Source organism: Melospiza melodia, chromosome 15 (genome assembly GCF_035770615.1).
Source record: "Melospiza melodia melodia isolate bMelMel2 chromosome 15, bMelMel2.pri, whole genome shotgun sequence".
In the NCBI taxonomy this organism is placed as follows: Eukaryota; Metazoa; Chordata; class Aves; order Passeriformes; family Passerellidae; genus Melospiza; species Melospiza melodia.
This window is the reverse complement of record NC_086208.1, coordinates 10,792,369-10,810,707: the sequence shown is the minus strand read 5'-3', so window position 1 is coordinate 10,810,707 and position 18,339 is coordinate 10,792,369. Positions and strand designations below refer to the sequence as shown.

At 37.5% G+C, this 18,339-nt stretch overlaps 1 protein-coding gene across 1 annotated transcript in view; it reads right to left on the bottom strand.

The window, feature by feature from the left end:
- TRPM7 (transient receptor potential cation channel subfamily M member 7) overlaps nt 1–18,339 on the bottom strand; it is a 50,929-nt gene that overhangs the window by 12,365 nt on the left and 20,225 nt on the right. Inside the window, exons 3-25 of the mRNA XM_063169771.1 lie at nt 18,268–18,306; nt 17,618–17,814; nt 16,262–16,477; nt 15,605–15,729; nt 14,831–15,002; nt 13,844–14,018; nt 12,958–13,081; nt 12,347–12,419; nt 11,974–12,074; nt 10,998–11,132; nt 10,178–10,231; nt 9,465–9,605; nt 8,852–8,986; nt 7,966–8,246; nt 7,286–7,514; nt 5,900–6,055; nt 5,619–5,762; nt 4,912–5,040; nt 3,960–4,244; nt 2,768–2,942; nt 2,086–2,218; nt 1,096–1,280; nt 303–435 (exon numbers count right to left, since the gene is read on the bottom strand). Coding sequence (XP_063025841.1) covers nt 303–435; nt 1,096–1,280; nt 2,086–2,218; nt 2,768–2,942; nt 3,960–4,244; nt 4,912–5,040; nt 5,619–5,762; nt 5,900–6,055; nt 7,286–7,514; nt 7,966–8,246; nt 8,852–8,986; nt 9,465–9,605; nt 10,178–10,231; nt 10,998–11,132; nt 11,974–12,074; nt 12,347–12,419; nt 12,958–13,081; nt 13,844–14,018; nt 14,831–15,002; nt 15,605–15,729; nt 16,262–16,477; nt 17,618–17,814; nt 18,268–18,306 — 3,537 coding nt within the window. The remainder of the gene's footprint in view (nt 1–302; nt 436–1,095; nt 1,281–2,085; nt 2,219–2,767; nt 2,943–3,959; nt 4,245–4,911; nt 5,041–5,618; nt 5,763–5,899; nt 6,056–7,285; nt 7,515–7,965; nt 8,247–8,851; nt 8,987–9,464; nt 9,606–10,177; nt 10,232–10,997; nt 11,133–11,973; nt 12,075–12,346; nt 12,420–12,957; nt 13,082–13,843; nt 14,019–14,830; nt 15,003–15,604; nt 15,730–16,261; nt 16,478–17,617; nt 17,815–18,267; nt 18,307–18,339) is intronic.

Sequence of the window (18,339 nt, the reverse complement as noted above, 5' to 3'; positions counted from 1 at the left end):
GAATCACAGAATGAAAACAGCTATCAATAGAGGGCCTACAGCACTTTCTGAAATCTATCAGTTTCTTAAAACTTAATGGGAAATCAAATAATACAATTGCCTCAGTTTACTGAGTGCTTCTATACATCAAGAAGAATCAATCACATTATCAGTTTCTGCACAGCAATGGAAAGATACCGTATAAAATTTGCATAAACACTTTATGTTCTTGAGCTGCATTTCTCCCCCTTTAAAGTACATTTTTAAAAAAAGTGTAAAAGTTCTAATTCTCTATTCAGAAATTATAATTGTAAATATTCTACCGTTCGAATGTGACTCGAATCCTCTCCTCACTTCCAGAATGAAATTTATCATCCTTTTCATTGAAATACATCTCAACACACAGCTCTTCAAAATCATGAAGTTTCTTCTGATCTTCTTCTGTCAGGTAGAGTTCTAAAGAGAGATCAACATTTAAGATGATGTAGGTAGTGAAGTTGTATAGGTGCTGAAAACTAATAGTCATAACTCTACAAAAGATGTTAACAATAAAACTCTGCAATAAAATAAAAAATAAAATTAAAAAAAAAAAAAAAAAAAAACACAAAAAAACCCCCACAAAAATCCTACCAGATGGCCACCTAAGACCCTTCCTCTCTCATTGCAAACATAAGTTCAAGGTCAAATATTGACAATAAAATAAAATGAAAATAGTAATTCTGAGAGGATCTGTGCGCAATATCATTCCTTACACTCCACCCTTTAATCCCCCTTTGAGGCAGAAGCTAGATTCCTTAGCTGGATTTTATTTTTAAAGTTTCAAAGAAGTTTTGCAGAAAGAAATAAAATATTTTTCAATTATAAATAACAAGAAATCTAATCTATTTGTTTGTGTGATAGGTTAGTTTTAGTGGAGATTTCTAGGGGTTAGCATTAAACTCTTGAGAAAAGCATGACGATTTTCAAAAAAATTACCAATATTGAAAACACATAAAATTAAGACCCACTTTGACTTTCTTCACAATACTCATTATAGTCAAGAACATGGTGCTTTTCTGACAGTTGGCTTTAACCATATCGAAAACATTACTGAATTTTTTGGGTAACTGTTCATACTTGGCCCATCTGAAGCCTTGTCTGTCTTTCTTCTTTTACATATACAGCAGAAGAGGGAAGCCATGTGGCTGAGGATGATCAGTGGTGGAGGCAGAACAGGTTTTTCATGGTAGGCCATAATGAAATGATAGCGCTGATACTTCCACACGATGTTTGAAATTGCCTTGACTTGTAAATACACGTTGCTGAAAGGGAACAGAACAATATTAACACATCAAGGTGTTTTTGGGGTGGTGGGGAGTTGTTGGTGTTTGCTTAGTGGTTGTTGGATTGTTTGGTTTTTAACACTTTGATAACAATCTTGAATTCTGAAGCCAGTTAAGAGACAAAAGCATAAACTTGTTTTTTGCTGCAAAATTATTTTTGTGGAAGTTGGAAACACATTCAAGAGAATACCATGATCCAGAGCAAGGAGAGGGCTAAAGAAATTCTCCCATCAGGTAACAGCTCAGTATCTATACTCAGAAATAAGTTACACTGAGATCAAATTTTAAGTTTGCTGAACAAAAACATTAATTATTTCTAACTAAACCCAGAATTTTATATCACACCATGTTAATTCTGCAGTCTGCCTTCTTCAGTGTTTGTGCCCATATGCTGCTTATGCCCATAAATCAAACACTTGCAGAGACTATAAACTACAATTAAACCCAGCCAACTGGAGAACAATAAATGAATTTAGGAACAACAGTCAATTAAGACAAAGAAACAAGTTTGTTTGTTTTCTGACAAAGAGAAGGTACAAAATGCCTTCAAATTTCCTTGAACTTCTGATTCCCCTGAGCTCACAGATGTGACATAAACCAGTCACATCACACACTTCCCTAACTCAGTCATGGGCTTGCAGTGAGGAAGACACAAAGACCAGCCTTAGAACATGAAAAAACTTCCAGGAAATTGGCTTGCTTTGATCTGGAGTCAGATCTTATTGCAGTGAGATAGACATTTGTCCAATTATTAGCAAAAATTAACTATTATCTACACACTTACTTGAAAAATGCAATCAGGAGATTAACCATGATTATGTACTGTACAAAGAGGTAGACAGCTTGAAGAAACGGGGTCAACCATGTTCCTGGGCCACAGAGATGAGCAACCTTTTCATCAGAATTATTTGCACACACTGTGTTGGGGAAAAAAGACACAGAGAAGACATGTACATCTTTTAGAACTCCCAGCAGGTACAGACACAAAAAGACCCCTAAAGGTCACCTACATTTTGCAACAACCAACTATCATGCAGTGGTTCTGCAGTTTGAAATGTCTCCAGGCATTTAGGAACATGGTAGAAAAATACCAGAGACAATGTTTCTGGCTGATACTATGCTGTAATCATATTATTGGCTTTTTAAAAAAAGCATAGTACATCATCACAGCCAGAATTTTGTCATGATAGCTGTGGGGCAGAATTCCAAAATCTTGCTAGGAATAGCCTTGAGAGAAATTGTAATTATGTAATTTTCATTCTTAGCCAAACAAGTTTTTAAAAAGAAAATGAAGAATCAGGTCACATAGTTATACAGCTGCAATCCACAAAAGGGAAATATTCCATTGAATGGAATCGATACCAACAGTACTGGGACTTTGATAAAATTGGAATTTCATAAGATTTTGATAAGACCTTATCAGAGTAAGTTCTCTCTTTACTTGCTTCATAATTGCAGTCTCTTACCATCAATTTCATAGGCATAGACTTCACCAAAAATCATCCAGTATGGATGAAACACAATATCTCTAGCAAGTGTCCAAGAGGGTGCCTCATCAGGATAGAGTATTGCCTTCCTGGGAACACCAAAACTAAGTAGTACAAGTGCCATAATCACCACAATGTAAAACATGTTGGCCACCTGTTAACACAAAAAAGTCAGTTAATCCAAAAGGCCATAAATATGATCTCAGAACTCTAAAAACTTTTACAGTGACAGGTTACACTTGAGAAATTCTATGTATTATATAAAGAAAAGAGTCCAGGACACAAATATTTCGCTCAGAAAATTTTGTTAAATAATTTTAAAAACCCACATTTTTCCTGTCCTTTTTTATCACGTATTTAGTACCCTTGGCCAAAGGCAACTGAGCATTTTTCCCTTTCAAGTTGAACACTACTAGGTACACAAGGAAATATTCCTTCATAAAGGTACTCAACAGCTGCTCAAAAAACAGATTTCCAAGGGCAGGAACAGAGAACCTATACCTCTTGTAAGAAATCAAAGTGAGAAATGAGCAACTTGATGCTCTTGTTTTTAAGGAATGAGAGGGTGCAATTTGTAAGAACCATTTAATAGAGAGAAGAAACATGAAAGCCCCTTCCACATTCATATATACAGCTCTGAAGCCTTAAAATGGTTTTTAACATTTAGAATAGCTAGTGACAGTAGAGATAGGTTATTTAATTTTAAGTTTAAAAAAATTGAGTATTTTTTGTGTGAGATGACAAGAAGCACTATCTATTCCCAGCTTCCCATAGCACAAAACAATGAAGGTGCTTCAGGAGACTAAACAAGTTAAAACTTTGGCCTAAAGAACACAAAGGCTACAGATTTCAGACCTAAATGGGAAGCTGAATCAAGACAGGTTTCATCATATTCACTTAAGTCTCTGACATCTGAGAACAAAACAGACCAGAGAAGGAACATTTGCCATTTTTTACATTTATGTAACAGGGATAGCTCCATAAAGGAAGCCTTCTAATCAGTGCTTCTTTTGAAACCCTTTAAGGTATATTCCAGCTGGCTAATTCTGCAGATCAAGTTGTTATCCTAGTACAGAAGGAAAAGAAACTTCTAACTAAATAAAACTATTGAGAGAAGTTGTAAATGGATTCAGTTGGGGGAAAAAAAAACAGTAACAAACATAGTACTTACCATTTTCCCAATCATCATAACATAAGGGCCAGCCTGTTGATTTACAGCTAGAAAATCCAGTAATCGCACATACCAAAAAATGATATTGAGACAGTATGTTATTCTTCCAGCAACAAAGATGTAATTTTCTCTGTAAGTGTTTTCTCCAAAATTCCCCTTGGCTCCAAATCTTAGCGCAAACCCGATGAAGAAAGTGACAATGGCAACTGTGTCACTGATATTGAAGTAATCACTGAACCACACTTTGATCTTCTGATTAATCTTCCCTGCCTCTGACATAAAAATCTGTAAAAAATGGAGGTCAGGAGAGCTCATATTTACTGCACAGGGACCAACAGTAAAATATGTGAATCACCAGCATTTTTATACTTGCAGAAATAAAATAGCTATTCAAATGGAGAACTCTTAAACGGTGAGCAATCAAAACCAGTGTTTAACTGTGTCAGCTTCACAACAAGGAAAGGAGGGCTTTGCTCTGCCTTAACAATTTATTAAGGAATTTTGGATTTAGTGGGTTTTGGTGATGTTTTTACTTCTCTTGAGGCAGTTACTGTGACAAAAATGAACCCTATCAGCCTTCAATTGAGCCTGAGGTACCAGGTTAAGGGACTAACTTCATCTCTCCCATTTAAAAATGATTACAGAACTTCCATACAGTCTCTTGCCGACCAGGAACATTGTAGTTGTGATGGCTCTCCTGTGTCACTAAAGCTTTGTTTTTTTTTGTTTTGATATCTTAGTCATAGCACAGTGGTATAGCCTGCCTGACAAATAAATACACATTTTACAAGGCCTCCATCTAACAGTTTATACCAAGCTTTAAGATAAAGCTGTACTCTGGTACTCTGATGCTTGAAGTTTCTTCAGTTTTCTTGTTTACAGAATCATAGTTTAGAGCATACTCTTTTAACTGACAAAAAAAGGCCAAAATCCCAGATTATTACAGCCATACCTCACGAATTTTCTCAATTGCTGATGTGAAAATGTAAGCAATAACAATCCACTCCTGAACAGATGGTAATTCTTCCATTTTTACAAGAACCACAAATGTGTAGAGCATGAGGAATCCTAAGTATGCCAACTAAAAAATGAAATAAAACATATACATATAATTACTGAAGGATCCTTTCAAGATGTACATTGAATCTTTTGATATGGTATACAATAAAAGCTTCAAGTTGAATTACAAGACTATACCCTTTTTAACAGAAAAGTTATTATTTATAAGGGGATACAAACATTTTCATCCTAGAAAAGGAAAAATAGCTGTAACAAGCTATTTATTGTTAGCAAAGCTTTGCTCTTATTACAACTATTTTCCTTTAGAACAAATTCTAGCATTTCTATTACAGTGACTGAAATGAAGCTGTGCATGCACTTGAGACTAATACATGGTTATAGAGCTCCTGCTAGCAACTGATGAAAAGAATTACTCAGAACAGAATTAAAAAACCCCAAACCACAGGGCACAGCATGTGCTTATGCAGTTTCATAAAATGAAGTATTTCTCATTTCCAGCTCAGCAAGGTAAGGGGTTTTCTGTCTGCTTTCTGGATAGTGCTTAACATTGACTGAATCAGAGATACATGTTGGGAAAATAACCCAAAAATCTGTGCTACATTTCCAAATAAAATACACATTGTACAGAAAAAAACTCACCGTATTAAACCAAAACTTCACAATTGGAGCATGATAAAATGCATAAAACTTCTGTGTAATTGGGAGTCTTTTAGGTTTTGCTGGAGTCTCCATGTCATGCTTTTCATAAGTACTGTCCAAGATCCTCACTTCTTTAAAAACCTCCTAAAATAAAAAAAACCTGTTAACTTCCCACACAAAAATACATGCTTTCTGGCACTAAATTTCACTTCTTTGACTTAAAAATGTAATTATTTAAGCAAGGAATATTGTTTTTATTATCTCCCTCTGCCCCACATTACCATAGGTATTTCATCTGCTGCAGTCTGGAAGTTGTTCTCACTGTCATCCATTGCCATTTGATGTGCATCTTGAGACTGAGGAATGTGTGACATTTCAGCCTTGGTCTTATATTCCAACAGCAGTATAGCAGGAGGGAGTAGAATACTCAGTATCACCTGGAAAAGATGAAGACTAAGTGTAAATAGTTCACAACTCCATTAAAGCATCAGAACACACCAACACACAGAATAGCCTTTGGAAATGTATTATCTAAATTTCACTTGCTTGCTATTGAGGGGAAAATATAGAAAATAATTAGTTATTACTTGTATATACACCTAAGGGCTTAGGATCACATATACAGAGTGTTTCTTGACTTGAAGACATAGGAAATGGGAAAAACTAACAAATTCCAAAATTCAAAGCTACTAGAAAGAATGTGCTCCAAGCCTGAAGATAGAGATGTTCTGTTCACACTCTGTTATTTAATCCACTCCCAGAAGCTTTGGAACAGTGTATTGTTAAAGTGTATTTTAAAAGCCTGTACCAGATTGTGGTTTGTGGGGGGAGAGGGGAGTGGTGTATGTTTTGTTTGGAGTTTTTTTTTCAATTTATGGTAAAAAAATGAGCTAAGGTACAGATGAAGAGAGTAAGTGAAAGCTATTTACCGTCATTAGCCTGTTACAAAGCAAGCAAGAAAATAGTTAATCAGTTATCAAAGAGGATTTTAGTAGGTCACAAGTTAAATGATGCTTGTAGGTATTTTGTAGGAAAGTTTTCTTTAATTTTATTTCTCGCAACATTTAAGTTTTGGTACCTAATTTCTCAAGGAAATATTTTGGTTCAACTGATCTATATCAGTTACCTCTGTCTAGATCATAATTGATCTATATCACACAAAGGGCACCACTGGAAAACCTGTCCCAAATTTGCCTACCCTTGTTTCATTCTGTGCCCTGCTTTTTTGCTCAGTTCCTCCAAAATAGGATATTCACAAAGCTTTTTTACATCAAGTCTTATGTGCTCCCTGTAAAAAGCCAAAATGCATGAAACTACAGTCTTACAACAGGTTTTCCATCTGTTAAGGATTGTTACTACTATGTTTTTAGTAGTGGATTAGTATTCACATGATCTCTTTAAGCCTCTGATTAAAGGCTACTTGCCTGGTTTTTGCCTTCTATATTTCTGTACCTTATTTAAAAAGATAATAGAGTGTCAAAAGAAGCAAGTTTACAACAAATATTCCAGTTTTGATTATGTTACAGGAGACTGGTTTACAGGATTTATTAATAAAAGCTAAAGCTGTGAAAGCTTTACACTAACAGCATTTAAACACACACTTTTCTTCCCTTTAAACATAAAGTCCACTGACCATTTTTACATGAATAAACTGCAACAGTGCTTACTTTGTACCACGAATTCTTCCTCATGTTCAGCCTCCCCATCCACATATCCGACAGCAGCATCTGTGTGCAAGTGTGTGCGACGAACGGACGGAGCCTCGAGGACACGGCCAGCTTCAGACAAGTGGAGTTGCTCCAGTTCTTAAGTTCGTAAGTCAGTAATTTCATGGCCATAGTTTCATCTTGTCGGAAGGACTGCTCTAACAGCTCAACTGCCAGCTGACCAAACTCGCTAAAATGAAGAAAAAAACCAACAAAAGAAAAGATAGTATCTATAGAAATGGCCATGAGTGAATTTTCTGGCACAAATTCCCAACTTGCATAACTGGAAGGGACTATTATTTGTCCCTTCTGTACAGATATGTTGTAATTTGTAACCACAATACATCTGTGACTTCTGTTAAAAACATATGCAAGCTAAAACAGCTATTAAAACATGCACAGAAACTACACAGAAGAAAATGGCACACTCAGTTTCCTCCTAATTTGACTATAAATCAAGACTTTTAACAAACAGCCTTCAAGAAAGAGCAATATCTAATATAAAGCTTCTTAAACCTTTTTGCAAAACAGAATTGTCTTCAAGTGTGCTAACAGGATAATTTGTGTTTTGTTCATAAGTAGCCCACTACTTTTATCGCAGAGGTCAAGAAAATATTTTGAACAATAGCAATGTAACTTACTTGGAATACTGTTTCAGCTCTTCTGAAGTATCATCAACAAGGTCACTTTGTTTGGCCTCGTAGGCCATGGACCGATAGACTTTGCAGGCCACCAAGGCTTTGGCCATGGACTCCTCACCGTGCTGCCAGAAGAACAGAGCCATCTTCTGCCTCTTCATCAGCACTGCCCACAGCAACAGCTCGTTCAGAGGATAAGCAAAACGTCTCGTTTCAGGGTCATCTATGTCAACTATTTCATCTTTGGTTCTTTTCTTTTTTCCCTCTTCTGCACCAGTGTCAATCTGTAAAATAAAATCACAAAGTCACATTTTAAGTCGCTATACTTGGTCATTATGTAAATTGAAATAAAATGCTGAGTGACCAAATAACAGATTATAAATAATTATAAAAAGAAAAAAGAAAATTTTTGAGAACTTGAAAAGCAGCAGCAACTTTTGTTCGCAAACTTCAGTTGAGTACAATTCATTTTAATAACTGTGAGACTGAATTAATTTGAATTCTAGATCAAAGAAAAGCTGTAATATACCTACATACAAATAAAAAAATTCATGGTAACTGCTTGTAGTAGTAACACATGGCCAAATCTTGCCCTATCTACCAAGCTGTGTGAGTCCCACCTAGAACTCTGTCGAAGAGAAACTTTTTGGTTCCTAACATATCAAAGCTCATCCACAAGACTCCTATACAGAAAGAGAAACACCTTTTACAGAACCCTGTAAAAAAGCTGCAGTTTAGAAACAGTACAAAAGCAAGGTTGAAATTCCAGCTTTACCAAAGTCAATGCAATTGCTGCTACTCATACCCCAGTGGAACCTGGGTTTCCAGCAGGCTCCCCACCCTCAGCTCCTTGAAATAAAGCCCACTGTGCTCCCCTCACAGCCCTCACCTTTGGTTTGTACGGCTGCGCTGTTTTGATGAAATGATTGTGGCGCATTTTTTCTTTCTTGTCTGCCCTATTACCAAAAGACTCATGGCTTTTACACATCTGAGGAGTGGTACTTGAAGGATTTCGCCCAGATCTCTGCAACAAGGAGAAGGGGTTTGGTTATTGAAACATGGATGAACACAAACAGCACAACCAGAATTCTCACTGAATATTTAACATGGTTTGTTGTTTGTTTTCATTGCTTTTAAGAAGTCACTAAATGGGCAGTTACACTTGTTGGTTAGTGTAGCTTGCACAAGAAGCTAAAATATCTGCATCCCAAGCCCTGGTGAATCTGCATGTGTAGTGTCCTTTCTTCCCCTACGAGCAGGAAAAGAGGAAATCACAGAGAAGGAATTATGATATACTAGAATAAGGTTGAGGAGAACAAAACCTGTTGTTTGCCCTCAATCCCAGGACAGTTCTCAGCTGCCCTCATAGTCATTACTATTGCATTTAAAATTACCAGTCCATTGACAAGAAGAACAAACCAACATGGATTCAATCACTGTACAAAACACAGAGATTTGGGGTTTCCAGCTGGGAACAGATGGCTGTTCCCCAGTGCACGTACCCGGCTGTTCCCGCTGAGGCTGTTGTATATCGCTCTGAAGCGCTTCCTTGTGTACGTGCATCTGTAGGTTCCTCCCATCAGATACTCAATAACCAGTCCCACATCAATCAGGTTGATTTTATACCCTGGAGGAAGATTTCCCTAGGAATACAGAAGGTATTTTTACTTTTTCAATGTAAAATAGTAAACTTGCTTAGAGTGTTTCTACATGTTTTATCACAGCTCTAAATAATAATTTTTAAACAAATAAGCCTTTCATGATTAAAAAACCCTCCAACATAAAACCCAAAAAGCATCTAGATGACTCAACAGTTATTATTTTTAAAGAAAGTCCAGGTTATATCTCTTCTTCATGAACTCCCCTAACAGAACAGATACTTATTCCATTGGTGGGGGAGGCACTGGGGGTTTTTGTCTATTGTTTTAACAGCCAAAATTTCTCCATGCTGGAAGCATCAGCTTTCAATCCCCCCAAGAAGGAAAACAATCAAAAGAAAAATGAAAGACAACACTCTGGGTTTAACATCTTTTAGGCAGCAGGGCACCAAGCATAGAACAGGAATATTGAAAACTACCAAAATGTCTGCAGAGGTAGGTTAATACTTAAAATAAAACTCAATGAATAAGCTGCAGCTGAAATTGACAGTCAAACACAGGAAATTATTAACAAAAAATAACTGCTAGTTTGACAGATTTTTACACGGAGAGCATACCTGCTTGACGTCCCGAACAAGATGAAATAGTGTTGGGTTGGTTGGGCCTTGTTTCTTTATAACAAAAGAGAGGGAAAATTTGGAATGAGACATTAGCATGCAAGAGCAGCCCCATAAGAGGTTAATTTTAAAAACTCATTTAGAATATAAAAACATAACAAAATATAAATAAATGTAATAAATAAACTTCTCAAGGAGGCTTCTCTACAGAGCTTCATTAGCTAAAGAACTATTTTTTCTTTTTTTTTTTTGTCAAAGCAGATACTAAAACTGTTAACACAAGCCTAAGCCATATTTGTGTACTAATCACATCAGCTAATTTTTGTGGAAGGTTCTTTGTTCTGTCTTGGGATACTGTTATCAAAATTACCTTGGAATTCTTAAATCAACACCTACAGCAACAAAGTTTTTCTAAGTAATAATTATAACTATGCAGGTTGGCAAATTAAACTCTTCCTAGAACTCTTATGATGTTAGCTGCTACAGACAGAATCCATCCAATGAAGCCCTTTAGAGCTCAGATTCTGGGCACCAGTTTCACCCATGTCACTTTCTCTTGTTCTCTTCCCCACTGTGCTTTGCACACTTTGTGAATCCACAGAGCTGCAATTTTCCCTTTAGTGTCCATCCCCACCATCACACACAGATGAACACCCTGCTGACAGACAATTCTGGCGCAGACAGACAATTCTGGTGCTGCTGGGGCTGTGCCTACCAACGCCCCACAACCTCCAGACTGCTGCACACGAGCCAGGACACAACAGGCTGAGCGACCAAAATATTGCTCCAAAAACAGCTTAAAAAGCAGTGATTTACTTACTGTGTTATAAAGTTCTTCCAGCCTGGGAATTGTAAGAAATTTGTGCATGCTTACTCCATTTTCAATCAGAAGTTTCACAAATGCAACTCTGTCCATCACAAGGGCATCCAGCATAGCCTGCTCCAGGGAGCCAACCTACAACAAAGAAGCAAAAAGGTGGAGCCTAGAGAGAGCCAGCAAAAAAGTGAACTTAGACACTGTATCAACCTCCTTCATTTGGAGGGCTGGAAAAACCTCACATGTCTGTACAGATGTAACCCTCTGTTCAGAATATCCCCTGAACTTCACACAATTACAGATGGGAGAATACCCTGAAGACTTGAACTGTTCTCTAGGTACTGCCTGCTGAGACAGTGGGACTAAGGAGATATTTGGTTTAACGTAATTGAAGTGTTCTCATAGGCTGATATTGGATAAAAGAAAAAAAGACAAAATTTCTAAAGCTCAATTTGGTTCAAAGATGTCAGAACCATCATGGCAATTGACAAGCCTTACACAGGCCGAATGCACACTCAGTAAGCTCATGTTTTATTTTTACACAGGGAGAAAAGGCAAGAGCCACCAGGTAGTTCTTAAACTCATTTTCAAACTACAAAACCCAGACATTTTGTCCCTCCCTCAAAAGACACTGCTGTGCTGCCAAGAGTGCATTTTACCAGATGCTTCTTAAGAACTTTTTAGGGTCGTGCAACTGTAATGAAGGAAGAGCATCTGACTAATATGAATTCAGCTTCCACCTTTTGTGTTTTCTCTGCCAGTTATTCAGAACAGTTAGCACATTTCTATAATTTTTGACTATTTTCAAATACAGCAAAACAGCTTTAAGGCTATGCAGTACACCCAAATTACTGTCTCAAAATAAATGCATCAGTATTCCAAAGTCTCTCTCTACAAAAGTCAAGATTAATCTTTTACAGTAAACTGTGCTTCTCTCTATTAGGAATTATCATTCTGCTTAATCCAGACCATTACATACCAGCCATTGTTGCCCATAAACAAAAACATGATTTTTGGCTATGTCAACTCTGTCCCATGCCAGTGTAAGAACAAGCTGGTCAAATGCAGATGCATTCGTGCCTTAAGAAATGAACACAATGAAGAAAATTTAAAATTAATTATAAGACAAGATAATAAACATTCTTGCTTCCTAAAAAGGCCAAATCAAGCAATCCACCACAGAATTATGCTGTTTATATCATCATTTATGTCATGTTATAGCATGATACAATGAGAACACAGATATTTTTTTAAAAACTGATGATTCCTATTGATATTTTATAAATCCATCACATAAACAGACATCAATAATAGCTGGTTGTTCCAAATAATTTTAAAAAATTAAGTCTCACCTTTTAACAATGCTGTAAGTATTGCAACATCAATGTCCTGATGTTCATCTGACCCAATATGAAATACTGTAATCTGTCCAAAATGGGAAAAAATATTAAAATTTATTTTCAGGCAAAAGTTATTAGCTTCAGTCTTTTAAATCTCTTTCAATTCCCGACATAAAAGACACCTCAACTTCAATGCAACTTGAAGCCTATGTTCAACTTAAACTTTCAGTGTACATTCTGTTTTGTTTTCTTAAGTGGGAATCTTCAATTAATTTGAACTTCTTTTCCTCCCACGTTTACAATTCACTGCTCTCTATAACACAGTATCCTGTTTACCTCTCCAGTCCATTACAGATCATGAGATTAACCTGCCATTAACATGGTTAGCTGAATAAGGCATTTTTTTATCTCAGAACAGCACAATGTGATGTCCAAATGAGACACCAGTCCCTGAACTCAGGCTACACATTACCTCTATAAAGTGGTTTTTCTTTAAGCATGCAGTGATACTATACATTTATTAGTAGTCAGAACTAAAAGATCCAATAAAAGAAGAAAATCATATCATATATCCACAAATGCATGCACATTGCATAGAAAAGTTTATGGCAAGATCTACTTACAAGTTCTTTTTTTTTCATGCACTCCAGCAGTGTCTGAAACAAATGAACTGCTTCACTTTGACCAAAGTTAAATGTCTTTTTGATGGTTGAAATGATTTCAGGCTCAGCACCCTCAGGAACATTCCTGAGATTGAAACAAACACACAGGAAAGCAATTGTTTTAGATGAACAGTAATAACAACAATGCATTTAATTAGTTTCAACATGTCCATTCAAAGTGCTGCTATCTATAAGCTTATTACTTTGCTGTGGCAAAACCTTGGGTAACCTTTAGAAAGAACTACAAGCTACTTAACCTACAATTCTATACTACCGCCTCCTAAAAGTAACTCAACTCTCTCTCCCTTTTCTTCCTATATTGAGTTCTGAGGTATTCTCAACCAGAAGATTTTGGCACAAAATAATAAGCAGTCACTCATCTGAGTAAGACACATTTGTGATCTCAGGCTGGACAAAGCTGTGTGGTTTACAGCTACATTAGATCCCTGCCTCCCCAGGTTCAGAGGCAGCCCCTGCAACAAGGACCCAGTGTGTTTAAGGGCCTCATGCAAGCCTGACAACTAACAAGAAATCACCAAATCACCAAGTACTGTGGAGCCCAAGCACGTCCTTTTTATTATTTGAAGCTACGCTCGAAACAGGCATGTGTTTTCTGCACTAAACAGAAAACGCTTTTGTACAGATTCAGGAAGAAATGGTCTCAAAACTCATCTGTGGATGACACATATAGGTGCCATGGATCTGTACATCTTGTCATTCATCTGTGTACGACAAGAAGTGTCTGGACACAATCCTGTGCCACGTGCTCTGGGATGACCCACTGTGGGGTCCTTTCACACCCGACCTGTTCGGTGCTTCTGTCCAGTCTGGCACTGCTGGCACTTACCCCCCCTCCTCTGTCTGCTTGTGAACATAGGCCAGGATGTCTGCAGCCCTGCCAGTCCCTTCACACACCACCACGGGCACGGGAGGGCTCTCCTGAAGGAAGTCTAGAACTGTCAGGATGACGTTGGGGCCACCTTCAAACACAAGGGCCACCACAGGCACACCTTGGCCAATTCCTGGAAAATGGCAAAGATAAAATCCAGACAATGCTGTAAGTGTATAGGGAACACTAAGGCCAGTTTTACATATTTAATAAATTAGGTTTGTCCTATTGAATTAGCATTAAAATACTGTCTGCCAGACGTTAGCTGTTGGTAACGCACAGTTTCAAGCACTTTATGTTCTGGGCTGGGACACAAGCACTGCCAAGCTGGTCAATACAACAGGATACAATCTACAAAACAGAAGAGATTCCTCACAGAAACATTCATGAACTAATGCAGAAAACCGAAGAATTTTTCTTTTTGAAGCTCCTCTTCCAATTTCCCCCCATAATTTCCAAAGGTAACAACACATACACAGTTTGAACACAGGTACATGGGAACCCTCTACTGATGGGAAATATTCCAAGAGCATTCCTGTAAGGGTCAAAGTACATGTGTTGCTCCACAACTGGGAAAACACCATACTGCAAACTCTGAAACTGCCAGCGTCAAAACCATTAATTAATCAGACCAATCAGGACTTGGTGACAACACCATTAATTAATCAGACCAATCAGCATTTGGTGACAAGACCTGAAGTGACTTATATTTGTTTTTACAAAGTAAATAGACAACTTCATTCATAAAGGATTCCTGTGTGGGCCCAGAGAAATCATAAATCTACCAGCAATAACTAGGGTCCAGAGCAGCTGCTGAAATTTGCAATTTAAGATTTGAAGTGTAAACAAAAGTTTAATTTATTTTATTTTCTCATTCAGACGTTTGGTGCAAACACCTTTTTCATTAAGCCATAGTAACAACCCTCAGGCACCAGAATTACTTACTTGCATGGATCCGTTGCAAATTAATAGTTTTTTCCAGTTCTCTTCGCAGTTTAACTTCTGCTCCATACTTTCCAACTGTTCCATCATCCACCAGAATGAAATGGGAATGGAGGTTATTTAGGACGTTTAGTTTACTTAATGGATTTAACAAGGTCTGATATGGAGCAACCACCTAAGTGCAAGCACACAACAAATGTCTTTTACTTGCAAAGATTCACACTTGTTTCTGTGAAACTTAACTAGACATGAGAATTGGTGGCTCAACAAGAAGCACTGACACATATAAGGAAGCACTGACACATATAAGCATGCCTTGGATCAGGATACACCAACAGCTGCAGCTCTGAACTTGGTGCAGGGAAGCAGATAATTGTATCACTAAAGGATGCTGTTCTGAAGGGTGACAAAGATCCTTTGAAAAGGATGTTTTTGGGGAAAATTTGTGACTTCTAAAGACTCCACATCAAAATTTTTCAACTTATTATCTTCTCTAAATGTGAATTCTCTGTAATACTTTGGCATATTTGTTATTTGATTCAATAGTATCAGTGGGGGAGGAAAAAGGATTGTACTTAAGAACAAGCTCCTCCTGTAGCACATTTGCATTTTGCAACTTGTTTACAGTAACGATCTTGCACAAGTCACAGATGTCAGTGTATCTTCATAGCAAAGCAAGTATTCCAATGATGCAAAGCAAGGGAAAAACATGCTTGAGCAGATGTGTCAGAAGTAAATGAGGTAAATCATTATTTCAGTTAGGTAATTCCTCCTTACATCTCTTCCAACAAGGTCGTTTCTGTTTTCAATCACTCCCCACGGAGCAATCCCAATAGTGCAAATCTTTCGAGATGATCTGGAAGCGTGTTCTCTTAGAGCATCACCAACATGTTTTGCAACACCTGTTCGTGCATAAAAAATATTCCAGTGCGTTGAACGGCACATTTTACTAGGAATACAAATATTTATTTAGGTGTTTAACTGTTTTATTTAGATAACCAGGCCTTTAAGGAGCTGGAAACTTAGTGACACACTACCAAAGAAAAGGCACTGTGCTACATCTACTAGGAGGAAACCAAGTCATTCAACAAAACAAATATTAGCCTAGCAAGAACTAAAGAGTTTCCAGTACATTACTGTACCTTTTAATCACATTAAACTCTTCCTTGTTTCAAAAGCAAAACCCAGAAAACAATCAAGCAAACAAAACAAAGCCCAAAACCCAGCCCCTCTATATCTTATTTCTCTTTTCAATACAAAAGAGTAGCCCACTTTCAAATACATATGTTCAAAATGTATTATTTTCATTTCATTTTACAAACTCATTCAAATTTCTTTGTTTTAGGATGTAGCAATGCATCCATACATTAAATCTTTAGGCTCTTATAAAACTGCAATCCAGTTAATTGTGCACAAGCTTTGCTAGTTCCTTACCTGTGTTCACTCCTCCAGTTATAATCCAGGCCCCTGTGGTCACTGCAGCTTTGATAAGACCTTTGCCAAGCAACTGTTTGATGCGTGGGTGAAGTTCAAATTTCTGCATGCCCCCATGGACAGATATAACAAGCTTTGGCAACTCCATCTGCCATTCCTTGAGCATAAGTTGCAGAATAGCTTCAGGCTTAGTGTCATATGACAATCGCACATACTGCAGGCACAAGAACAGAGTTAAAAGGTTCAGATGTGTAAAAAGAGGAACCAGGATGCATTTCAGGATATATTATCCTACTCCTGGCTATGGAAACTGTAATTCACTTTCTCAAAACACAGCAGATGCAATAAATGCACAAGCTTCCTTTATATCCTCAGTAGTCCAGATGTGACAGTTTTGAAAGCAAGTCTTGGAAAGGAAACAAATACAAAAAGATCATGGTATTCCATCCTACTGGCAAAGTGACCTAGGAAATGACTCTATGAAAGCACTGGATGATCTCTAAATTAGATGAAATTCAGAAGCATCTATAGAAGCTCTGCCATCTGCTGGGAGAGGCTTTTGTGTCCCCTGCAAAGAGTTGCAAACCAATTGCTTGGTTTTCCTTCCCTGTTCCTGGTGGGAAGGAAACCTACATTTTTCAACAGAAAACTTCAAACCTGGCAACTTTTGAACACTATGTTTAACAGCCTAAGATTAAGTAGATGGTTGATCAGCTACAATGCTGACACATCTTCAGTATGAGCTACTGAATAGAGGAGGGGACTGCGGGCAGAAACAGAACCCTTCCTGAATGAAGTTCTAAATTACAAAACAACACTACTCCATTAAACTGGTTTCAGCAACCCCACTTGCACTCTGCAGAAGGAAGCAGAAATGAGAGTGGGCAGCCTGGTGTTTCTGTGCTCCTAGAAAAGAGCTCTCAGCAATTTTAAGCTACACCAAGTACAAAGGAACCCATACACTGCTATTAAGAACATGAAAGAACTGTGCCAAGGGCCCTTCTCTCACAGAGATGATCTGACCTGGAGCACTGGACTGTCCTTGGGGCTTCTGCCAGCTGCAGAAAGAACACAGCTCCTCACTCAAGCACTTTGGTTTGACCACAGAAGTCACACTGTACAAGCACTCCCTGTAGCCGGTAACTGCATAAGCTTTAAATAATTTCTACCACAACTAAAAATCTTTTACAAATAGAAATTAGAAAGAATTCAAACCACAACAAAAATGCTAGAATAGAAAAGGGCACTGGTTCGTCACAATAGACGTATTAATATTTTCAGCCTTCAACTTCAGAAGTTGAATTAAGCATGATGAGAGTAAGAAAAGAAGAAACAACAAAACATCATACATGCCCTTAGCCCTGTAAGAATGAGAGCCACCTTGAAAGTTGATGACACCATAAGCATCAGTAGAGGTCTGTTCTGTGTGTTTTTCCACGGACCACTCTTCTATGTCCTGGTTGTAGTTTTCACCCAGCTTCACATCGGAGTATTTCATGGCCAGGCTGGCAGTGAAACAAGCGTGTTGTCTGACCAGGCGGCCACAGCAGCACCTGCAGCCACACCGGGGACAAAGCTCGGTAAATACTGCCATTGCAGGAGAAAAGAACTGCCTTTATTGACAACAGCAACAGAACGGATTCAGAAAGCAAAGATTCTACACATTACATAAACCTCTTTTCCAGAGTGAGCCTTGTTGTCATAAATATTTACAACAATAGTCAATTACAATACATATTATTATGCAAAATACTGAAGCTCACTAAGGCAGCGAGCTGCAGGCCAGGAGAAATTACTTCTTTGAAGCCAAGTAATTTATATAACATTTATAAATCTGTGACCTACTTATTGCAGACAGTTCTTTAAATATTAGTTATATTTATTTTACATCTAACCTTTCACCAACTTGTCACTCATAATATTGATCAAAACTTTTGAAAACCCTACTATGAAAGCATTTAATGAGAAAATATTCATAAATATTGTAATTACAAAGACCTTTTTACCTGACAAGTTGCTGACAAATCTGACATCCTGGAAGGCATCTGTAAGAAATATTTAAAGATATGACTAAAACT